The sequence below is a fragment of the Geotrypetes seraphini genome, chromosome 11 (assembly GCF_902459505.1).
Source record: "Geotrypetes seraphini chromosome 11, aGeoSer1.1, whole genome shotgun sequence".
Lineage (NCBI taxonomy): Eukaryota > Metazoa > Chordata > Amphibia > Gymnophiona > Dermophiidae > Geotrypetes > Geotrypetes seraphini.
Genome location: NC_047094.1, coordinates 121,475,726 through 121,501,479, shown reverse-complemented (window position 1 = coordinate 121,501,479; position 25,754 = coordinate 121,475,726). Strand labels below are relative to the sequence as shown.

Below are 25,754 nucleotides of genomic sequence, written 5' to 3'. Positions count from 1 at the left end.
CTCATCTCTCCCCCTGTCTGCCTGCCTACCTCCCTCCTGGTCCACCATTGCTCCCTTTCTCTTCCCAACAGTTCTCCCTTCAAGTATCTATTTCCTTATTCCTCCACACCACCCCAGGTCCAACCTTTCTCCCTTCATCTCTCTCTCTCCTCACAGCCAAGCATGTCTTCCCTCCCGCACCGGTCCCTCTCTCCTCATAGCCCAGCATGTGTTCTCTCCTGCGCCGGTCTGATGTTGCTGTCAAGCTGAAAAATCTGCCGGCCTCGGCAGTGATTCAGCAAAGTTGCCACAGTTCCCCTTTCTGCTTTTCATCTGCCGTGGTCTGTCTCCAATGACAAGCAACTTCCTGTTTCCGCCTGGGTAGACCAAGGCAGATGGAAAGCAGGAAGGGGAGCCACGGACAACATTGCTGAATCGCTGCCAAAGCCGGCAAATTTTTCAGCGTGACTGCAATATCGGACCAGCACGGGAGGGAAGACATGCTGGGCTGTGAAAAAGGGAAGTTCGGGAGCACTGCCACGGGCCACATAAAGGTCAGGAGGGCCAGATTTGGCCTGCGGGCCTTCTGTTTGACACATGTGGTCTAGAATGTCTCACCTATTATATAGGAATAATCATTTGCTTTTAAACAAACAAAAAAAAAAAAATCTGAAATTATTTCTTTTGTCTAAAACGTTCACTAATTCTGTCCTTTTAACTTCCTGCCATCCTTCCTACCTTTTTACCAGATTCCTGGGTTCTAAGTGGGACAGGAGTAATCTCTAGTGCTGTACTCTAAAATAGGGCTGGCCAAAGAATGAAGATTGTATAAGTTTAAGACAGGGGCCAAGAAAGTAGGAGATGGGGGGCAGGACATAGTGGGGGAAGGCCAAAAAGTCTGAACAAAACTTTACATGTGGGTTTTACTGGCTAGCAGGATGACAGGGCTGGCTGTCAGCCCTTTTTATGTGTGCTACCAACAATATATATTGAGAAAAGAGCCCCAGAAAGCATTCCAAGAAGACTCCTCATAACTGAAGCCCCCTCTCCTAAAATAAACATACTGCTGCATTCTCCTTATAGATACAGATGTAAACTCATCAGGTAAGAAGCTGAATCTTTATATATCCAGATACAGTTGGAAAAACAGAAGCAACAAGAGGAAAAAGAGGTGGCTGGTAGGCTAAACAAGTTCTTCTCATCGGTCTTTACAATAGAGGACACATCCAGTGTGCCAGAACCGGAAAAAATCTTCAGGGGAGATCAAGAGGGGAAATTGTCATGCATGGAGGTAAGCCTCGAAGACGTTCTCAGGCAGATAGATAGATTAAAAACGGACAAAGCTCCGGGCCCAGACGGGATCCACCCAAGAATACTGAAAGAGCTCAGAGATGAAACAGCAGAGTTACTGCGGCATATTTGCAACCTGTCCTTGAGAACAGGGGTAATCCCGGAGGACTGGAAGATAGCGAATGTTACACCGATCTTCAAAAAAGGATCGAGAGGCGACCCGGGAAACTACAGGCCGGTGAGCTTAACCTCTGTTCCAGGGAAGATAGCCGAATCACTGATCAGGGAAGGTATCAATGAGCATATAGAAAAAAATAATCTGATGAGATCGAGCCAGCATGGTTTCTGTAAAGGCCGATCATGCCAGACAAATCTACTGCATTTCTTTGAGGGGATAAGTAAACAATTGGACCAAGGTGACCCAGTAGACATCATATATCTAGATTTCCAAAAAGCCTTCGACAAGGTGCCCCATGAATGCTTACTGAAGAAACTGTGGAGTCACGGGGTGGAAGGGGATGTGCACAGATGGATCAAAAATTGGCTGGCGGACAGGAAACAGAGGGTAGGAGTAAAGGGGCACTACTCTGACTGGATAGGGGTCACAAGTGGTGTTCCGCAAGGGTCAATGCTGGGACCACTGCTGTTCAATATATTTATTAATGATCTAGAAACGGGGACAAAGTGCGAAGTTATCAAGTTCGCGGATGACACAAAACTCTCCAGCAGGGTCAGAACCGTTGAGGAATGCAAAGAACTGCAGAGCGACCTGAACAAACTGAGTGAGTGGGCAAAAAAATGGCAGATGAGCTTCAATGTGGAGAAATGTAAGGTCTTGCACATAGGGAAGGGGAACTCCATGTACAGCTATACGATGGGAGGGAGGATACTCGGGGAAGGCAGCCAAGAAAAAGATCTGGGGGTATTGGTGGATAACACAATGAAGCCGGCGGCGCAATGTGCAGCGGCCTCAAAAAAAGCGAACAGAATGTTGGGCATTATCAAAAAAGGTATCACTACCAGAACGAAGGAAGTTATCCTGCCACTGTATCGAGCAATGGTGCGCCCACATCTGGAATACTGCGTCCAATACTGGTCACCATACCTCAAGAAGGACATGGCAATACTCGAGAGGGTCCAGAGGAGGGCAACGAGGATGATAAAGGGTATGGAGAACCTTTCATATGCCAAACGGTTAGACAGGCTGGGGCTCTTTACCCTGGAGAAGCGGAGACTGAGAGGGGACATGATAGAGACTTATAAAATCATGAAAGGCATAGAGAAGGTGGAGAGGGACAGATTCTTTAGACTAGCAGGGACAACTAAAACAAGAGGTCATTCAGAAAAACTGAGAGGAGACAGATTCATAACGAATGCAAGGAAGTTCTTCTGCACTCAGAGGGTGGTGGACACCTGGAACGCGCTTCCCAGAGAGGTGATAAGACAGAGTACAATTCTGGGGTTCAAAAAGGGACTGGATGACTTCCTGGAAGCGAAGGGGATAACAGGGTACAGATAGAGGTTTACCTTACAGGACATTGAGCGAATAGGGTATGGATATTTTAGGTTAGGTAGGGAAAACTTTCAGGTCATGGACCTGGAGGGCCGCTGCGGGAGCGGACTGCCGGGCACGATGGACCCCTAGTCTGACCCGGCAGAGGCAATGCTTATGTTCTTATATGTTCTTAACAATTTCAGTGGAGAAATAAACATCCAAAAATTAAAACAGGTTTCAGCCAAAGTAGATGAAATTGCATATCAGGTGGTTCTGAAGAAATACGATTCAGAATTTAAGATCATATTTTTGATTTTTCAAAAATTACCCCCCCCCCCTTTTTCATGAAGCCACATTAGGGCAATAACCGCTAATGTGGCTTCATAAAAAGGGGGGTAAAGTAGTTAATACATGTCAAAAATGGCTTTAAATTTTAAGTCAATTTTAAGACAATTACAGAAAAATAATTTATTTTTTGTGAACACTCTAACTGCACCAAAAGATACTCAGGATATGCAAATAATTTTGATCTTGTTTTCTGGAACTGTGAAACCTAATTTCAGTATTCCCTTCTAGCCAAAAAGCATTCTATTTCATTTTTCTAGCAACCTGGAACAGCGTACCTCTCGTATATAAAAAAATAGAGGCAAGAAAAAACAGCCAAGAAAAGCATAGTAAATTAAAAAAAAAAAAAAAAAAAGAAAATATATAGGCTCAACGTAAGTCTTTTATTAATAACAAAAAGCATGTGGTCCTGGTAGATAAATGCAGACTTCAGAATGATTTCAAAACTCTGTGGGCTCCTTTTACAAAGGTGTGCTAGCGTTTTTAGTGCACACACCGGATTAGCACGTGCTATAGCACGCGCTACCCGAAAAACTACCGCCTGCTCAAGAGGAGGCGGTAGTGGCTAGCTCGTGGGGCATTTTAGCGCGCGCTATTCCGCGCATTATGGCCCTAATGCACCTTTGTAAAAGGAGCCCTGTATCTTTCATTATTTGAAGCTCCTTTCATTATTTATTTTAACCTGAAAACCACTTAGTGTTCCTTTTACTAAGGTGCGCTAGCGTTTTTAGCACGCGCTAACAATGCACTAAACGAAAAACACTAATACAAGCTCTATGGAGGTGTTAGCGTTTAGCGCGTGGGGCACTGCAGTGCGCGCTAAAACCACTAGCGCACCTTAGTAAAAGGAGCCCTTAGTTCTGCTTTACCAGTTTAGCAAATCCAAAATAAATTAAAATGAAATATCTAATTTCTTCCAAAGAACTTTATAAAACATGTAATCATACGTACAATGTCATCTTCCTTATTGTAGTTTGCAATGTCTTTCCGAAGTGTTCGAATGATGATCATGCTTAGAATGCCTGTCACATAATGGCAAAATTAAATTAATATCTATAATCTGTTCCAGAAATGTGCCCACAACTTAAACCTATCATTCTGTATCAATTTCCCCACTTGCAACAGTATATGCACTGTAGATTACCAAAGAACAAGAGAGTATTAGTATCTGAGGAGGTACCTGTAAATGTAAAGATTTCATAGGTGAGAGAATGCTAGCAACTAAACACATCAACCTCAAGAAAACAGGGGAGAGAGATATCACAGTTCAGAGGAGAAACTCCTGGAATTTTCATACAAGCAGTCTCTTTTTTCTTTCTTTTCTCTCTCACCAACCCTCCCTTTATGCACAAGCTCTCCCTCGATAGAATAACACATTCAATTCTTAGAACCTTTCCTATCATACATACTCTGATTCCTATATAAACATTTTCCACACTATCCAATAAATTTCTTACTTCATTATTAGGTAACTTCCAATCTGTAAACCGTATATACTGATAATCTCCACTATATTCTGTTATCACTTGATTCCCTTGATTTGTAATTCTCAAAATTGAATCCTCTACCACACCATTTAATGTACACGAATCACTGTTATGTAATTTATCTAAATAATCTTTATTACGCAATTCTTTTGGTAATTCCTATAATTTGTATTCCGCCTTGAACAATATATAATGTATAATGTATTCAAAATTAATTTTCCTATGAACTGTTTTCCTACCTTCTTCTACTCTATGTTTATAACCTAACTAATTTATTCTTCTCAAGTACTTTAGCAAGAATGTGAGCCTTTGGGACAGTCAGGGAACTCTAAGTACTCTCTCTTCATCTTAATTAATCTTACTTATTGCATTTCTTCTGTTTCTACTGTAAACCGCTTAGAACCTCACGGTACAGCGGTATATAAGAAATAAATTATTATTATTATTATTATGTATAAACTTTAATCTTTCTTTTCTCTTCTCACCAACCCTACCCTTATGTATAAACCTTAATTGTTCAAAAAAAATTTTTTTTAATTATTTTTAAACTGTATTAATATTTTTTACCCACTTGTTTCAGTTTGTATCAATAGAACATAATTATTAGTCTGTATAATTTTGTCTTATTTGTATTTGTATTTGTCACCCCTATTTTTTTTTATTATTGTACATTACAATTATGTAATACGCATTGAAATGTTTGATATTGCGTAAAATCAAAATTTAATAAACTTGAAACTTGAAACTATACATTAAGAACAAATAAACTCTGAATGTTGAAACATTTAGTCCATTAATTGTAATATTTAACATTTAATTTCCTTCACTAAATTTATATGCCGTATTTCTAATCAGAAAGGCTGTACTGATAGAGATATGCAAACTGTAAAATTCTTAAAAGTTTCTTAATTTGGGGGTTTTAGTGTAGGTACACAAAGGTTTCTCAGAAGATGGGGTATCCTATATGTTTCCATCTCTATCTTATGCCTCTACTGCTCTCAGCAACCATCACCCTGCTTCACTTCCCTCCTTTAGTACTCCCACTCTCTATCCCAACTTGTTCTCACCTGAAAGAAAGAAGACAACAACAACGGAGTTTATGATGGAAAACCAATGAATCTGCACATCACTCATGGTTAGATATGTGTCCCATCGAGAAGCCCATTTAATGTTGCTCTCCTGTAAGTAATGAGAGAATCAGAATCAGGGATTGACCAACAATACTGGATTCATCTAAACTGTTCATTTTACTTAACCACTTACAATATCATAACATAACAAAAATTTACTTCTATACCACTTCAGTTTAAACAACACTTCCCTACTGTATTGATCGAAACATTCAAAATACTGAAGGGAATAGACTTAGCAGATAAAGACAGATTGTTCACCCTCTCCAAAGTAGGGAGAACAAGAGGGCACTCTCTAAAGTTGAAAGGGGATAGATTCCGTACAAACGTAAGGAAGTTCTTCTTCACCCAGAGAGTGGTAGAAAACTGGAATGCTCTTCCGGAGTCTGTTATAGGGGAAAACACCCTCCAGGGATTCAAGACAAAGTTGGACAAGTTCCTGCTAAACTGGAACGTACGCAGGTGAGGCTGGACTCATTTACAGCACTGGTCTTTGACCTGGGGGCCGTCGCGTGAGCGGACTGCTGGGCATGATGGACCACTGGCAATTCTTATGTTCTGCCACAAACATTTGAAAGGTTGACAATAGTAGATTACTGATTTCAGGAAAATAAAATAGTAAGTCAAAAGCAATGATTCTCTTACCAGTTTATCAAGTTTCAAGTTTATTAGGATTTCATATACCGCCTATCAAGGTTATCTAAGCGGTTTTACAATCAGGTACTCAAGCATTTTCCCTATCTGTCCCGGTGGGCTCACAATTTATCTAATGTAGCTGGGGCTATGGAGGATTAAGTGACTTGCCCAGGGTCACAAGGAGCAGCATGGGATTTGAACCCACAACCCCAGAGTGCGGAGGCTGTAGCTTCAACCACTGCGCCACACACTCTCTTGTTGGTATTCAAATCCCTCTTGTCTCAACAAGTCGAGAGTGATACCGAAGTCAGGAGTCGGGAGTGGTACCGGAGAACTGGAGAAGGGCGGATATGGTCCCTCTACACAAAAGTGTAAGTACGGAAGAAGTAGGGAATTACAGGCCGGTAAGTCCCGTCAAGCAAATTAATGGAAACACTTCTAAAACAGAGAATGGCAAAGTTTCTAGAATCCGGTGAATTACAGGACCGGAGGCAACATGGATTCATTAGAGTTAGGTCCTGTCAGACAAATCTGATCAATTTCTTTGACTGGGTGACCAGAACATTTGATAGGAGTGTGTTAGATGTGGTATATTTAGATTTTAGCAAAGCCTTTGAAATAGTTCCACATAGGCTTCTAATAAATAAACTGAGTGCCCTCGGGATGGGCCAGAAAGTGATGGGCTGGGTCAGGAACTGGTTGTGTGGAAGGCAACAGAAGGTGGTTAATGAAGATTGCTCTGAGGAAATGTTACCAGTGGTGTGCCTCAAGGTTCTGTTCTTGGGCCTGTTCTTTTTAACAATTATATAAGCGATATTGCTGAAGGGCTGTCGGGTAAGATTTGCCCCTTTCGGATGATACCAAAATCTGCAATAGAGTAGACACCACGGATGGTGTGAATAACATAAAGAAAGACCTAATGAAGCTTGAAGAATGGTCTGAAATTTAGTAGCTAAAATTTAATGCTAAGAAATGCAAGGTCTTGCATTTGGGCCACAAAAACCCAAGAGAACGGTATAGTTTAGGCGGTGAAGAACTTATGTGCATGACAGAAGTGTGGAACTTAGGTGTTACTGTATATGATGATCTTAAGGTGGCCAAACAGATTGAAAAGTTGACGGAAAAAGGATGCTAGGGTGAGATATGACAGGTAGGAAAAAGGAGCAACTGATGTCCCTGTTTAAGACCTCATTTAGAATATTATGTGCAATTCTGGAGACCGCACCTTCAAAAAAGATTTTAAAAAGGATGGAGTTAGTCCAGAGTAAAGCTACTAAAATGGTGTGTGGTCTTCATCATAAGGCATATGGGGACAGACTTAAATAGTATAACGGGTACATCTCATTTCAAAATGATTAACAGCTGTCAAGATAAGGATCGACCAGTGTTCACTTCCGGGTTAAACCACGCCCACTCTACGCCCACCCACCACCCAAACCCCACCCACTTTTACCTAAACCCTGCCCACTCTCACCCAGGCCCTGCCCCCACCACACAGAAATGAATGGTGGTAGATGTGCCCATGCCCTGCCCGTGCCTCACCCCCTGCCTACATCACTGGAAATGAACTTTCTGATGATGTTACCGGAAATGGGTGTGTCTGATCCCTTAGAAACTGAAAAGGATTTAGATCCCAATTACTGCCCCACACTCTTTCTGTCTCTGTCTGTCATTTGCAAGACAGATGCATCTGGGGACAAATCTTAGAGGCAAGAAATTATCTCTGAAACATGTCCAGTTTATTGTCAGCTTTACCACTCTTTTATATCATTTTACATGAGTCAATGTCGTCAGCATGTGACATAAATACAAACCATATATGGACACAGGTCACATGAAACTTTAAAGAAATAACAAGCATCTTTCTATCTAAAGGCTGAAGTCCAAAGGGTGCCTTGGTCAGCAGAGCCTTTGTCTTATCTAAAGCTGCTTACAAATACAGCTTACAACTGAATTCACTTCACAACAAGATAAGAACACATCTTCTCAAACATAAAATGGCCTTGCAGTATTTCAGCAAGAGAAGGCAACAGTGTCTGGATTTACAGCTTCAAACACAGTTGAAAGAAAAACTGCAAGACACATGAAAAGTATCCCTTCAATCCCCTCTTACGTCATGAAAATGACATCATAAATGCACAGCATGAGCTTGGAGGGAGAGATACTCTAGATATGTCTCTTGAGGAGGGGTTTTAGGAGCTGTAATACGAATAACACAGTGCATGAGCAGGCGAAAAATTACATAAGAGACAAGAGTGCAGATAATAATAGAGATTATAACATAAAAAGGTCTTTTACCCAACCCTGCATTCAACTAAAGTGCTGATCCCAAGAATTAGATAAACCAGAGTTACATTTGAGCTCAGCAAAGAGGTCTTCTAATTTCTGAATAGCCATAGTAGGACCTGTATTGTCAGGAATAAAAGTGCAACACAATAAAGTACTGGGAAGGATTTTACAGACACCCCTCTTCTCAGCTAGACACATGAAAAGTATCCCTTCAATCCCCTCTTACGTCATGAAAATGACATCATAAATGCACAGCATGAGCTTGGAGGGAGAGATACTCTAGATATGTCTCTTGAGGAGGGGTTTTAGGAGCTGTAATACGAATAACACAGTGCATGAGCAGGCGAAAAATTACATAAGAGACAAGAGTGCAGATAATAATAGAGATTATAACAATAAAAAGGTCTTTTACCCAACCCTGCATTCAACTAAAGTGCTGATCCCAAGAATTAGATAAACCAGAGTTACATTTGAGCTCAGCAAAGAGGTCTTCTAATTTCTGAATAGCCATAGTAGGACCTGTATTGTCAGGAATAAAAGTGCAACACAATAAAGTACTGGGAAGAATTTTACAGACACCCCTCTTCTCAGCTAGAATCATATCCAGGGCCATACGATTTTGAAAACCATCTGAGAAGTGGAGCCTAATTGATCAGCAATACCTTGCAAGGTGTCCCTAGAGTAGTTCACAAGCGTTGCTGATTATAATAAATTTAATTAATCCAATCAACATTCTTATTAATAGTAACAAAGGGAATAAGAGACTCAAACCCAGCCTTAACCTGATCTTGGGCCTTAAATTCATCTGGGACCCCTCTTGAGACCCCTATAGCATCTATGTATACATACGGATCAAAACAACCAAGGAGATCAGATTTATGTCGAGATAGAAAAGAGGAAAAACCATGTGAATAGGAAGGGTGCCTTTCAGAAAGAATATGCAGGAGCATGGTAACCTTAGCTAAAGCACACTGGCCTATCCACTGGCTGGGTAGCTTAACAGGGAGCCAAAAGTCTCCATAGAGCCAGTAAATATCACCTAGGGTGAAAATCTGATGCTGCAACAATGGGGCATACCTATGAGCCAAGACAGAACAATAACCTGGGGGTAAATTACCTACAAAACTACCCTGTGTCAGATTAGAAACATGACATGTGTAATTACCCTTATAGATGGTAACGGAAATATCAAGCTTTTGCTGTCCAGGCAGCAAAAGGTATTTAGAACACCACAGTGCACAAAGGGGATAGGTAGATAGATCCCGTAAGAAAAACTGATGGGTCGGATAGCTAGACCCACACTTAAACCACATGCCCATAATGTACATACCTTCATCAGTAGGTCTAGGGTTGTCAATAGTAAGAGAAAGCTTAATAATTCGTGCAGGAACACTTTTCCTATAACAGTTTCCAACCTTACAAAGGGTCCTATGAATAAGCAGTGATTTACCATTTTGGTCCACCTTTTTTTTCAGAGTACTTTCTGGTTTATAAGCCCAGTCAGTATCAATATTTCACCCTACCGCTCCCCAGAATGCACACTTATCCCCCCAACGTGAGTCAGTAACACATATATATACATATGTCTTTAGTTTTAGGAATCTCTGAGGACCAATGGCACAGCCTTGGGATATCAATTGATGAACAGTCCACAATGTCACAATACTCAAAAGTGAAGGTGACCACGTGCACATTGCTGGAAGTATACCAAAGGGTAGTATACTGTCTGTCTTTCTGGATTCCAATTGAAGGGCAGCTCTTGGAAGGGAGTCCAGCTTGACGTCGTGTTCGCAAAGAGGTGCCGGGGGTGCTGTTTACAGCAGGAGTGTCATTTACAAATGGGTATGGGCAGAAAGTGTCGTGGACCCAGAACACATCATCCCTGTAGTCCCAGTTAGAAATGATCCATACAGGAAGAAAATCTAGCAGCAGCGTTGCCAGTAAGAGAATGATAAAGTTGGTAGAATGCTGCAATGAGATCATCATGTTGTTCCACTGGAGGAAGTGAAATCTGCACAGGGAAGACTTGCTTCTGGGGTTTTAGGTTAACCCTCTTCAAGCGACTTGCATGGATCCAAACAGGAGACTCCTCAGTGAGTACAGTGGTCCTGGTCACAGCGATCGCAGTAGTGGGAAGGCCAAAGGGGAAATCCGTCTGCTTCCTATCCTTGGAAAGCTTCTGGACGATAGCTTTGTCACCAGGCTGGAAAAAATGGGTAGAAATCTGTGGAGAGAAAGGAGAAGTGCAAGACACGTTTCTTTGAACAAGCCCTAATATTTCAATGAGCTTTTGGATGTATTACTCCTGTATCAAGGGAAGATCACTATTCTCAACTATTGAGGGTTTATCTACCCATGGGGCAGGGAAAGGTCATCCCGTGAGAATCTCAAAAGGAGAGCAGCCAGATTTCTGTGCATATAGAAAGAGATACACCGGCTTGTAAAGAGTCCAAATATCATTCAGCAGCTGTACTCCAGTGTGATCCAAATAAGAGATAGAAAACAAGAGAGAAACCATGTTGCCTGTACTGAATGTGGCAACATGTGACAATACCAGTACATTTACTTGGTATAGCTATGGCAAAACAGATACAATACTCAGTTACTTAAGGTTCCCAATTGAACAATCCAAAAAGATATGTTTTTGCGAGCTGCATATAACTATTATGCACTTCAGAGAGACCATACTGATGTACTGAATGTATTCAGAAATGTATACTGAATGGATCATATGTAGGGAGCACCACAAAATAAACGCTGTATAAAGTAAAACTTTTTCTTAAACATATAACCCCTAACTAAACTACATTTAGAATATGAAAGCTATAAAAAAAAGAACATTGCGCAGTTAGGCTAGTAAGAAGTGGAAAAAGAGCTCTAGAAATGGCCAATGTTATGTATCCTGGGGTACCCACTAAACTAAAGCAAGTAGACATGACACAGACAAAACATAAAATTTTAAGCGTGAAGCTATTATTCCATCTGTCAAGTGTGCAGGGCTGAATTTAACTCTGCAAATAAACACATTGATATAAAAAAACCAAAACTATAAATAATGTATATCATAACCATCTCATATTCGAAAAAAGGCATAAAGCTAATGTCTCTTTGGAGCGTCTCTATCTCTGCAGTGATAAAGAGGACCCTTGGAAAACATTAGAAATATCTGTGCCAAAACTGATCTGGGATGGCTATGTATATATCCGAACTACCGCTAAGAAAAAGAAAAAACATTTAAATTAGCAACATCCTAATTTCAACTAAAACAATAGAAAGGAATTGTGTTTTCCAATTTGTTTTCAATTCACAAATGTGCCAGCCAGTGTTCCCTCTAAGCGGGCGGGTGTTGTGAGCAAACTTTTTTCACTGTGAGCTAAAAATATCGGGCGCCAGCAAGTTATGAGCCAAATAAATATGTTGCTTTCTACCACAGAACTTCCTTACGTTTGTATGGAATCTATCCCCTTTCAACTTTAGAGAGTGCCCTCTCGTTCTCCCTGCCTTAGCTACTAAGTCTATTCCCTTCAGTACCTTGAATGTTTCTATCATGTCCCCTCTCAATCTCCTCTGCTCAAGGGAGAAGAGGCCCAGTTTCTCTAATCTTTCGCTGTACGGCAACTCCTCCAGCCCCTTAACCATTTTAGTTGCTCTTCTCTGGATCCTTTCGAGTAGTACCGTGTCCTTCTTAAAGTACCAGTGCTGGACGCAGTACTCCAGGTGAGGGCGTACCATGGCCCGGTACAGCAGCATGATAACCTTCTCTGTCTCTTCAGTCCAGCATCTGCCCCTTCCATTCACTGTCTGTCTTTCCCTGCCATCTCTCCTCCTGCCCCCCCCACCCCCCAATTTGGTCTAGCATCCATCATCTTCCTTCTGTTCCCCTCATGGTCTGGCATCTCTATCCTTCCCTCCCCCCTGTGGTTTTTAGCATATCTCTCTTCTCATTTCCTCCACTCAGATCTGATCATTCTCTGCTCTCTCTTCCCTTTTCTTCTCTGGTCTTCCTTCTCTATTTTCTGCCTCCATCTAAATTAAATTCTTTCTTACTATTTAGTCCCGTTTCCCTCTTTTCACTGTGTCTACACACAGCTTGTCACCCCTTTCCCTCACCCCTCCATTATCTTACTATTTTCTTCCCCCTTTATTTATCTCCTCCTTCCATCCAGTATGTGTTCTTTCCCCACTTCCATTCAGCATCTGCTCTCCCTTCTCAACTGACATCCATCTGCCTTCTGCTCTCTCTCCCTTCTTCTCACTTCCATCATCTGTCCCCTTCTCTCTCTCTCTCATCTCCTCCATTCCATCATCTGCCCCTTCTCTCTCTCTCTCTCTCCCCCCCCCCAACTTCCATCATCTGCCCCCCTTCCCCTCACCTTTGTGGGTCACTTTCTTTCCCCTGAGGGTGGCTCATGTCACAGGGGAAGCTTTGGCCGAGCAGAACCGCTTGATTGACAGTGGAACTTACTTGATTGATGTCGATGCTGGGGCCCGTTGCCGTTTGAAGGAAAAAAAAAAAGGTGGAAAAAAGGAACCTGTAAGGCGAGAGGAAGGGAAACCTCCAGGATAGCTGCTTTTTGCCCTCCTTCAGCGGCCCAAGAGTTCAGACCAGCAGCGGCAGCTCTGTATGCTTTTAACTTCGGCACAGAGCTGCCCCTAATCAATAGTTTAGCGCGGTTTCATGAGGCAGCCTCGGGGCCTTTGATAGCCGGCCCGCTTCGATGATGCGATGTGGGCCGGCCTAGCAAAGGCCCCGAGGCTGCCTTATGAAACCGCGCTAAACTATTGATTAGGGGCAGCTCTGTGCCGAAGTTAAAAGCATACACAGCTGCCGCTGCTGGTCTGGAGGTGCGGAGACAAGGCAGGAGGCAAACGCGGTGGAAGGCAGGAGTCCCGGCGAAGGCAGGAGTCCCGGCACAGCGACTGCAACAGGAAGTTGCAAGTCAGCTGACGCCGGCCTTTCGTTGCGGCGGGGACCGAATCCTTCGCGGACCGGCAAGATTTTGTTTGCGGACCGGCGGTTGAAGAACTGTGCTCTACAATGTGTGCGCTGTGACGAGAAACTTGTGCGCTGCCAGGTAATATTTTGTGCGCGTGCGCACGTCAACGCAGCTTAGCGGGAACACTGGTGCCAGCATATCTGTATCAAGGAGCAAAAGGTCAAGAATGAAAATATCACTAGCAAGAAGTTGAAATGTCGAGCGAGCACTACGATAACCAATACCATGATATTGGGCAATGAATAAGGGAGAGCTAGCAGCTGGTATCCAGGGTTTCCCCTCTTTGCACCAAAGTCCGTCCAAAAGGGCGGCTTTGGGCACCTGCCAAATGCCAGGCATCAAGTTCAGAGGGGGGTAACAAAGGACTGAAGCTGTGAAAAAAGAGAGAGTAAGAGAATCCTGTTCACCCTTGAGATCCAGGAGCCCATTTAAAAGAAGGGCTTAAACATTGTGAGAAGTGTGAAGGGTAGTGGGGTGACCAAGGGTCAGAGGAGTAACCATCTCTACCACCATAGCACATGCAGCCAGGGCTCTCAAGCAGGCAAGCATGCCATGAACTTGAACAGGAGTGACTAAAGAAAAAAGGCAACAGAGCGTAACTTACTGCCATGTTCTCCCTTCATGGTGTTACAATGGTCTCGAACAAAGAGATAAAACATATGGTCATAATCAGGAAGACCCAGGCCTGGGCTAGAAACCAAAGCACGTCTCAAATGTCCAACATTTCATGAGTCCATCTGATAAGAGCAGTTATTTCAGAACCCAGGGTCTGTCTCAAAATCTGGTCATAGAAGGAACAATCAGAGATCCATTGGCGGCAGTAACCAATCATATAAGCATGTCTTTCTTGGTAGCTGGGCGGGGCAGACCCAGAACAGCAGCAATGCGGGAAGTGCAGAGTTTCCTCTGACCATGAGACAGGACAAAACCCAGGTATTTCACTTCAGATTTATACCAGTGCAGTTTATTTCGTGACACCTTGTGACCACACACAGACAACCATTGTAAAAGGTGCAAACTATCAGTCTGACAGGTCTCCTGAATTATGGAATACAAAAAGAGGTACAGGATGAGGACAGAACCATGAGGGGCAGTGCATGGCTGTAGAATAGCCCGGGGGACAATGGAGAACACCACAGGGGGGTCAACATAGCCCTGGGGCATTCCACACCAGGTATATTGTTGCTTAAAGGTGAAGGCAAAAAGGGGCTGAGAAGCCTCATCAACAGGGACTAAAAAAAACTTTCTTTAGGACAATGACAGAAAAAAAAAAACATTGGCTGCCGATGGAATGGAGGAGAGAAAGGAAGAAACATCAGGGACAATGGGTGCAATGAGAATTACAAAAACATTAACAGCCCTAAAGTCTGGGACGAAGCGGGGGATGCCATCAGCTTTGACAACAAGAGCGATGGGCTTATTGTAAGAAAAGATGGTGGTTTTGATAATACCGGAGGAAAGAAAAGTGACAATCAGTGGAATCATGATTCTCACCGTACTGCTTACAACATTGTCAGTGGAAGCCTAAACCGGAAAGTCTGGGGGGAGGGGAAAAAGCATTCATGCACGGACCCTGATAATGAAAGCAAAGAACAACAGTCAAGTCTGGCAATCAAAAGTGCATTTGTGCTTTATATAATTCAGACTGTCAAATAGAAAAATGAGGCTTACAGTCAGAAAGAGAAAACCAGAATCGCATTCCTTAAGATCAGTAACTAGGTATCCAAATAAGCACAAAGAAAATTTAAAACTTGCTAATCTAAAAACAAAACAAAACAAAATTTTGCCAGCAGAGAACACAAAGGAAGAAGCCGTAGAAGAAACGCACAAAATGAGTCAGGATCAAACTATTGTATATTCAAAAGGAAGACAAGAAACAGTTCTTGTGTACAAACTACGAGGGAAAGATCTTAGACTGATTCAAACACCGCTTGCAATTCATTCCACATAACAGCATGTCCTACCTCAGTGTTAACACAGTCTCTACGGTTGTTGTGTAAAACACAATAAATCACAAATAGTCAAGCTTACTTTGTTTAAGAATACAGACAGTCAAAGTTCACTATGTAAAGAGAACAGATCTCAAGTGTCTGCAGTCAAACCTCAGAGAAACTATTCGAGTGAACAATTTTGACTGATATAACCAAAGACAAATTTTTTCAATGCTTATTGCTTAAGTGATTGTCGATTATAATACTGAAAAAATACTTAGCTTGGGTCGAACTTCACAACCCAGCCCGCTCAATAGATATAATCCAATAAATCCAATATCCAATAAGACGGAAGATCTCCGTTTCACCCGGAAATATATTATATCAGGCTTCTTCAGAAAATAAGGATTTGGTCAAGGACAGACACTCTTGGACCATCCATGACTAGCCACAGAGTCGAGCAGCGGTATAACTTTCAACCAACAGCTCGAAGCGGCAAACGCAAAACCTCAGTGTTAAACATATAAACAGTGCAAACGTATACGGGAAAGGATTGGTGACACAGAAAGATGTAGGCTGAAGGAAGAATGTCACACACACACAGGCAACATAAGCCTTACAAGTCTCATCTGTCTAGGAGGGGGAGAATCCTAAGTGCCTTTATGACTCATTACAAAAACAATATAACAATGCAAAAATATTTGCTTACCTTACCTTATAAGCGAAGTACAGTAATAAGAGACAATAAAATCTTATACTCTATAAAATTTTTAACCTCACAAATGACAGAGTAGGCAGGGGGGGTTCTATAAATAATTTCATTCTTCCCGAAAGAATGGCAGCTGCTTATATTCACGAGGGGCGCTTCCCAAAAGTACCCCAAGATTTTTCCCAAAAAACTCCGTAATAGAACCCAAAGCTTGAACTTAAAATAAAGGGTGGGAACAGGACGCCAATACCAATGAGTATTAAAGAACAGAAAAAATTCAGAAATACTCACAAAATATTGGTGATGTCCATCGTCCCATCCCGGGCGGGCCCCCAACTGAAAAGGATTTAGGTCCCAATTACTGCCCCACACTCTTTCTGTCTCTGTCTGTCATTTTCAAGACAGATGCATCTGGGGACATATCTTAGAGGCAAGAAATTATCTCTGAAACATGTCCAGTTTATTGTCGGCTTTACCACTCTTTTATATCATTTTACATGAGTCAATGTTGTCAGCATGTGACGTAAATACAAACCATATATGGACACAGGTCACATGAAACTTTAAAGAAATAACAAGCATCTTTCTATCTAAAGGCTGAAGTCCAAAGGGTGCCTTGGTCAGCAGAGCCTTTGTCTTATCTAAAGCTGCTTACAAATACAGCTTACAATTGAATTCACTTCACAACAAGATAAGAACACATCTTCTCAAACATAAAATGGCCTTGCAGTATTTCAGCAAGAGAAGGCAAACAGTGTCTGGATTTACAGCTTCAAACACAGTTGAAAGAAAAATTGCAAGACACATGAAAAGTATCCCTTCAGAAACAATATTTAAATAAGTCTCTGAAGAATTTATTTAAAAAAAGGAGTTCACCATTTTGTGACCCATAATGATGTTAAAGCAGCTGTAGTGGAAAGGTTTAACAGGACTTTACAGCTTAATTATAGTTTTCACAGAATGATACAGGCCAGGCATGTAGATGTGACAAGTTTAAGTTTCAAGTTTAATAAATTCTTTGATTAGATCGCAAAATCTTTGCAGATTTGGAAAACAGTCTACAGCAGTAACATTAAATGTGCCAACATCAAGGGTTTCTTAAAGAAAGGAGACCGTGTGAGGCTGTCAAAAGCTAAAGGAAAAATTGAGAAAGGTTACGAGCAAATGTGGACGTTTGAGATATTTATAATAAAAGAAATTTTAAACAGGGGTCAGAGAACAACATACAAGATACAGGATTATGATAATGAAGCTATACAAGGTTCTTTTTATCCTGAAGAATTACTAAATGTCACACCACTACATGACAGAATATACCGTATCGAAAAGGTTCTAAAGGTAAAAGGAGGGGGTAAGAACAAAATTTGTTTTGTGAAATGGAAGGGGTGGCCTGATAAATTTAACAGCTGGGTGAAGGCATCGGAGATTCAAGACATCTGATTTTGTCTTTTGAAGCAACATAGAGAAAAAAAAATAGTTATAAGACAGAGGTTTCAAAAACCTAATTGTTAGAGCTAAGATTTTCTTTTTTTCAGCACACAAAAGAGAAAAGTCAAGCAGTTACAGATGCCTTTTTTTCTTCTTCTTTTTTTTTATTTTAAAAAAGAGGAACTTCAAAAGGAAACCTTGGTTAATGTTTGTGGGAGGGTCCCTGCCCTATTCTCATGGTGACAACTGATAAGCTGGTTAATATAAATACTTTCACAGCTCCGGATAAAGGGGGGTTTAAACATGAAAAAATCCCTGCCTATTGGTGCTGTCATAGTGACGTATGCCTTAGCTCTTTCATATAGGAATCTTTGACAAGCAGAAATAAAAGTTCTCAAGCCGAACAAAATGACTTCTATGAGGGTTTGTAGATTGAGTTATTTTCTTAAAGACCGGGTTGCAGAAAAAGAGGGTTACCCACCGGCTAAAAAACTGAATGTATCACGGACACAAAAACTGTACGAATCAGACAAAGAAAATGTGGACCCCTTTAATACATAGACAGCTGAAAAAAGGCCTTCCAAGAGGTCTTGTGACTTTCTTAAAGATTGTGATGCAGAGAAAGAAGGTTACCCATTGGCTGAAACAAATGCACGAACAGACTCTGAAATTCAAGAGCTTCCAGATGCCCAAAAGCTATATGATTCGGACATAGAAATTGAAGATGCGACCTTTGAACTACCAGATGACAATGCATCCGACATTGAACTATATGAAGCAGCGTATATGTTATAAAAGCAGGATCTTCCACGGTAAGAGAGAGAAACACTTTTTATTGTCAGGGGTCGGTGTCGGTGGGTTTATGAACCTGGATGTGTTTGTGTATTTTTTTTTGTAGGGAAATGGTGGATCTTCACGATCACAAGAACCTGAGGACAAGGTGTACATACCGGTGATAAATCTATCCTGTTTGTGTTTTTTTCTGCTCATTTCAAAGAGAACCAATGAAGGTTAAACGTAAACTAAAGGACAACAGAAAATCAAGGCCTGAAGATGTGCGTGATTATGGTTGGTGGACTGACATAGGACTTCCCAAAACACTGCCAGCACTTAAATCAATTATAAGGGTATCTGCATTCTGCATTATAAAGAAATGTCTGCAAGGTGTGAAGAATGAAGACTGTGAAGCCTGTTTATTACAGGCTGGGGGGAGAGCAAAAACACCACGATTGTTTGATGTGGGGGCAGAAACTCAGGAAAACTTGTGACATGCTATGCCTGGAACGCGTGGTAAATGTAAAGGTGACCATACGTCCCGTTTTTGGATCCCCTGTCCCGTTGTCCACACACACAGCTTCGGGACGTCAAAATGTCCCATTTTCAGGGACAGCATCCCAAAGCTGTGCACGGGGACAACGGGACAGGCGATCGCTTCCTGTCTCTCCCTGCCGCACCAAAAAAAAAAAAAAAGCCTCCCTCCAGGCTCAATTTAAACCTCCCTCCAGATCTGCCGCTGCTGCTCCTTTGCTCACCTCCCTGCAGCTAATCGCGCCCAGAAGCCTTCTTCCCGACGTCAATTCTGACGTCGGAGAGGACATTCTGGGCCAGCCAATCGCTGGAGCAATGCTTGAGCTTCCTGAAGAAGAAGGGCGGTCTGTGTCAAGTTGGAAGGATACTCTCTTGGAGGGTGGTCCGGAGGGACCCGATGGAATTTAAGAGAGTATCCTTCTTTTACGATGGAAAGGACCCAGAGGTCGGTGGTAATAGCCTCCCAGCGATGAAAGAAATGATGGAGGCGACCCCCGATGGGAAAAACAGGAGGATGCAGAACGAGGTTGGTTATGCTCCCTGAGAGAAAGTCAAAAAGGCTGAGGAGACTTGGGGACAGTAGAAGGCTGAGGTTTCTGCTGAGCCTTCTGAGGAGGCTGCCTCTTCGCTGGTTGCCTCGCAGCCGGAGCCTGCCTTGGAGTGTAACACCGCTGATAGATCAAGGGCGGTCTAGCAGGTCGAGACTGTTGAGGCTTAGGCTTGGGCCGAAGGATGGACTGAAAATACTTTTCATGGTCAGATAACTTCTTCGTCACAGTCTTGATGGACTCGTCAAATAAATCCGCTCCCACACAAGGAACATTGGCAAGTCTGTCCTGGAGGTTCGGGTTCATGTCAATGGTCCGAAGCCATGCCAATCGACGCATAGCTACGGAACAGGCGGCAGCCCGTGCCAAAAGCTCAAAGGCATCGCAAGAGGATTGCATCAACTGGAGATGTAGCTGGGACAGCGAGGCCACTACTTCCTCGAATTCGAAGCGAGCCTGAGACTCAATGTAAGGTGTGAACTTCTGAAGCACAGGCAGGAAGAACTCCAAATAAGTGGCAAAATGAAAAGTATAATTCAGAACTCGAGAAGCCATCATCGAGTTCTGGTATATTCTCCTCCCAAACTTATCCATTGTCCTGCCCTCGTGACCCGGAGGCACCGAGGCGTACACCTGGGACGGATGAGACCGCTTGAGGGAGGATTCGACCAGCAGGGACTGGTGAGAGAGTTGAGAGCCCTCGAACCCTTTGTGATGAACCGTGCGGTATCGTGCATCCAACTTGCCCGGTACCACAGGAATGGAGTATGGTGTTTCAAAACATCTCATAAACGTTTGATCGAGTAGTTTATGTAGAGGCAGGCGAAGAGACTCCGCAGGAGGATTAGGCAAATGCATGGTGTCGAGGTATTCCTTGGAGTACCGAGAACCGGTGTCCAAGGTAATGTCCAGGTCATCCGCCATCTGCCGGAGGAAAGAAGAAAAAGACAATTGATCCGCCAGCACAGGCCTCCGAGAAGGACTGGACGAAGTCGAGGCCTCGGGATCCACAAAGACCTGAGATCGACAGGGGGAATAAGAGGTACACGGTTCCTCGTACTCCGGCCCCTGCGGAGGAGACATGTCAGACGAAGAGTACCCCAGGCGCGCCAGCTTCTTCTGCGGTGAAACTTCAGAGTGCCGCGAGGAGTGCCTTGAAGAATGCCTGGACCGATGCCCCTCTCGGTGTCTGGAGGGGGGATCTAGAATGACGATGCTTAGCATGGTCCCCCGACGCCTCTAGCGAGTAGATGGGACTCGAGGCCGTGGAGCGAAGAGGCGGGATATTCGACGCCTCTCGAGATGCAGTCCAGGCCTGGTAAGGAGTGCGGAAGAACTCTTCCTGAGACTTGCGATGCCCAGGGCTTCGATTACCCGAAGAGGTATTCCAGACCTCTTCGTCTGAAGGCGTGATGGGCTCTAAAGGGGGCATGTCACTAAAGGAGGCCCGCCTCGAGGGACCGGCCGCCATACGCCGCTCCTCCTCGCCAAGCAGCGAGACCGACCGGCAAGGAGGAGGAGGAGGGGGCCCCCTGGAATCGGAACCGGGAGGTCACCCTGGATGGTGGCAATTAACTTGGGTCCCATGGTTTGCATGAGCTCGACAAACTGAGCCTCCAAAAGGGACCGCAACGAAGCCGATATGGAGGGATCCGCACCGAAAGGGGGTCCTCCAGCACGGTCTTCGCGCTCCTTCGTGGTCGAGTGCTTTTGCTTGGAAGCTTTCGGCACTTTAATAACCACGGGTGGAATGGTAGAAGGCGGTACCTGATCCGAGGAGATGGAGGAAGGCACCGGCGCCGAAGTCGGGGTCGAAACCGGGACAAACGAAGCCGGCTTCAGGAGACCCGGAGCAGTAGGAGTGGTGGCGGGCTTTGCATGGGCAGGCAAAGCGGCAGCCGAAGTCGAAGCTGAAGGTTCTTTCGCAGCTTCCATTTTGAACATCGACTCCCACAAAAAACAGCGACGCTTAAACGCCCGCGCTGTAAGAGTGGAACAAGGCCGGCACGATTTCGGGAAATGTTCTGGACCAAGACACTGCAGGCTCCGTTGAAATCACGCGCTGGCACTTGCTACACTTTTTAAAACCGGTAATTGGCCGGGACATAGGCCGAAAAAGCTCCGTCGCGAGATCAAAGGAGCGGGGCCTGAGCCATGCGGCCGAATCGCCGGAAAAATTTTTTTTTTTTTTTTTTAAAAAGGAAATAAAAGAAATAAAACACACGATAAGAGTAAAAAGAACTCAAAACCGCGGCCAGTTAGAAGGCAAAAAACGGGAATTCAGTCAGTGCAGAATCGAAGTAAAACTTCTCAGCTCTGCGGAAAGAAAAGAACTGAGGAGACACGCCCGGACCATCGGGCGGGAAGGCACTGGCGCATGCGCGGTGCGGGCATCTCGAAACTTCTGAGTTTCTTCAAGCAAAATATGCTTGTGAGACGTCTGTATCGGGGCTCTGTCGGATGACATCACCCACTAGTGAGAATACCTGCCTGCTTGTCCTGGGATAATATGTATACCCTAGAGGAAAGGAGAGACAGGGGAGATATGATTCAGATGTTCAAATACTTGAAGGGTATTAACGTAGAACATAATCTTTTCCAGAGAAAGGAAAATGGTAAAAACCAGAGGACATAATTTGAGGTTGAGGGATGGTAGGTTCAAAGGCAATGTTAGGAAATTCTACTTTACGGAGAGGGTGGTGGATGCCTGGAATGCGCTCTTGAGAGAGTTGGTCGAGAGTAAAACTGTGACTGAGTTCAAAGAAGCGTGGGATGAACACAGAGGATCTAGAATCAGAAAATAATATTAAAAATTGAACTAAGGCCAGTACTGGGCAGACTTGCATGGTCTGTGTCTGTATATGGCCATTTGGTGGAGAATGGGCTGGGGAGGGCTTCAATGGCTGGGAGGGTGTAGATGGGCTGGAGTAGGTTTTAACGGAGATTTCGGCAGTAGGAACCCAAGCACAGTACCGGGCAGAGCTTTGGATTCTTGCCCAGAAATAGCTAAGAAGAAAAAATTTAAATTGAATCAGGTTGGGCAGACTGGATGGACCATTCAGGTCTTTATCTGCCTTCATCTACTATGTTACTATGTTACGAACAGTACCGGGCAGAGCTTTGGATTTTTGCCCAGAAATAGCTAAGAAGAAAAAAAAAACCTAACAAATTTTTTAGATTGAATCAGGTTGGGCAGACTGGATGAACCATTCGGGTTTTTATCTGCTGTAATCTACTATGTTACTATGACTCCGTTGAATCAGCTCAGGCCTTTGTGGATTCTCTATTTGCTGAACTGAGCACCTCAGCTGCACTGCGACCCTGAACAGCTGTATTGCTGGGGTTACTTAGCGCCTGTTTGTTAGTTTGCTGAGGCTCGCTCTTGGAAGCTGTCTCGTTTCCTTTTGTGAGTGGGTTGTGTCGGGACTCCCTATTTGGTTGTATGGTAAGGTATGCTTGTATGGTTGCTGAGGGGTTTTGGGAGGGATGATGGATAGCCATGTGTGAATTGTGTGTGGAGCGTGTGGTGGAACCGGAGTGTTCTTTTCTTGGATTTTTTCTTGGACTGTATGAGATGGGTCTGGGCTTTTCCTGTAGCACTCATCCATGGAGCATGCGATCAGTCTCCCTATGCTGATCTTTCCACTTTGAATTTCATGTTTGTTACTTTTTCTGGAGGCCTTTTTAGGTATCCCGACTTTCTAAATTTGTCTTGGGGTTTTTGTTGTATGAATGGGGTGGTGGTTGAGGTTGGAGGACATTTGGTTTCATTCTGTTTCTTTCAGTATTTTGGTTCCATGGGCTGGGTGACTGGTATATTTGAGTTCAGGTATTTGTAGTTATTAGGGCTTGTAGATATTCTTTCCACTTCCTTTGAGTGTTTCTTTGGATGGGTGGGGGAGGGTCTGGGGTCCTGTTCACATTGAAGTGTGTCTCCCTTGATCTGCTCTGCATTAGTGGAGTGGGTTGAGTTTTTGTGCAGGGATTTTTGGGGGGTGATGGGTTTGGAAGAGATTGGGGATTGGGTTGTGGTGGGCGGGTTTTCTGGTGGGTAGGAGTTGGATTTGTGGGATGGGATGTTGGGTGGGGGGGTGGGCGGTACTCCTTCAATTTTTCTGTTTCTTTTTTGGGATATTGTACTGTTTCTGCTATGTTTCTTGGATTTTGCATTGTATCTTGCACTAATGCCTCGGGGGGGGGGGGGGGTGGCTGGGCTCCTGGGGGTCAATGTTCTGTCCTTTTCTGTATGTCTTTTCACTAATATCTTCTGACTTTCTTTGATGACCACTCCTTTTAGACTTACATCCTGGAACCTAGGGGGCATCACCTCACCGGTTAAGCGGTCTAAAATCTTAACGGCTTTGCATGTTTACAAGAGACTCGTTTGACGGATGCGGAACATCTTAAATTGCGTTGCTCCTGGGTGGGGGAGGTCTATTTTGCTTCCTCTTCCGGCCGTCATGGTGGTATAGCTGTGTTAATCCGTAAGTCTTCCCCGTTTGGTGTTCAGATCCTTGATAAAGCTGTTGAAAGTCGCTATCTTCTCTTACGTCTTACTCTTGGTGACCAGCACTACCTTCTTTTGGTGGTTTATGGCCCCAACTCGTCGGAATCTGCTTTCCTACAGAAGTTAATGCAGCTTTGCTCTCGCTATTGAGAGGATCCACTTCTTCTTTTGGGTGATTTTAATTTAGTCATGGACCCCTCATCTGATAAGTCGGGTATCTCTTCTGCTTCCTTGGGAGCTAGAGGCGGTCTTCTTTCTGATTTTTGTGATACTCTTTCGGTGGTGGATCAGTGGCGCCTGTTCCATCCTGAGGTTCGGGACTATGGCGCCTGTTCCATCCTGAGGTTCAGGAATATACTCACCTTTCCCGGGATCATAACACTTGGTTTCGTATTGATCATATCTTTCTGTCTTTGACAGTATTTCCTTCTGTAGTTTCGGCGGAAATTGGTCCTTTGAATATTTAGGATCATATGCCCGTATGGGTAGATGTCCATTTGGATGCCGCCTACTTCCGCTCGCCTTTCCCCTTCTTCCTAGTTTAAAAACTTCTCAATTTCTCTCTTGATGTTGCTTGCAAGTAGCCTCGTTCCATCTATGCTGAGGTGGAGTCCATCCTTCCTGAATAGCTTGCTCTTTCCCCAGAACGTCATCCAGTTGCGCACGAAGTGGAATCTTTCTTCCTCACACCAGTGCCGCATCCACGCGTTGACTGCTTGTAGCTCTGTCTGCCTCTACTTGTCGGTCCTGGGTACCCGCAGGATCTCCGAGAATGCTACCCTCTGTGTTCTGGTCTTCAGCTTCCTTCCTAGCATCCGTAACTGGTCCTTCAGTACTTCCCTGTTGTAGTTCCTGTTGCTCACGTTGTTCATCCCCCCCATGGATCACCACCGCGGTATCTTCTTCTTCCACGCTGTTGATGATCCTGTCGATGCAGCTCACTATTTCTTCTACCTTGGCTCCCAGTAGGCAGGTCACCAGCCGATCCTGTCTTCCTCTCACTATGTGGCTGTCGACTTGTCTGATGATGGAGTCCCCATGACTATTGCTGTCCTCTCTATCTTCTCTTGCCTCTCTAGTCACAGATCCGTGTCCCTGGTGTATGGCCATCTCTCCATCAGTAGGTCCGTGTCCTCTGTGCACTTCCATCTTCCCACATCCTGTCGTTGGCTTGCACCGGACTCGTCTTCTTATGGGTTCTCGCCACTGTGTCTCCACTTGTGGTGATGGGTTGGCGTATATTACACAGAAGCGTTAACAGGGCGTGACAGAGACCTTCCTAGTTTTGATCAGAGGGTCTTATATACATGCAAACACATTTAAAACTTTGAAAAAGTCAGGATAATTAACAAGAGACTAGGAAATCGGTGTGTAGCATAGGAAAATGGGAATTTCATATTTATGTGAATTGTTTGGTGAAGCAAGACCACAGAGGAAATCAGGATATATATAATACATGGCGGTATGAAACTGCCTCCATTATATTCTCTCCCTTTCTCTGTCTAGGTTTTTCCTGCCTTGAGCTTCCCTCGTGGTCTAATTGATACCAGATGTGCTTAAGGCCGGTTAGGAAGAGCATATTGGATTACGAATCCCAAAATGGAGCATAACATGTATTAAGTGTGTTGGATGTGTGCAAGGGGCCTCGAACGAAGGAATGATTGACGAATGAAAG

General features: G+C 43.8%; 1 protein-coding gene across 4 annotated transcripts in view; it reads right to left on the bottom strand.

Annotated features, from left to right (window-relative positions):
• TM9SF4 (transmembrane 9 superfamily member 4) overlaps positions 1-25,754 on the bottom strand; it is a 158,678-nt gene that overhangs the window by 95,265 nt on the left and 37,659 nt on the right. For all 4 annotated transcript variants that reach the window (XM_033914649.1, XM_033914646.1, XM_033914647.1 and 1 more), the window contains exons 8-9: positions 5,664-5,775; positions 4,061-4,131 (exon numbers count right to left, since the gene is read on the bottom strand). In XM_033914649.1, the coding sequence (XP_033770540.1) occupies positions 4,061-4,131; positions 5,664-5,775 (183 nt within the window). The remainder of the gene's footprint in view (positions 1-4,060; positions 4,132-5,663; positions 5,776-25,754) is intronic.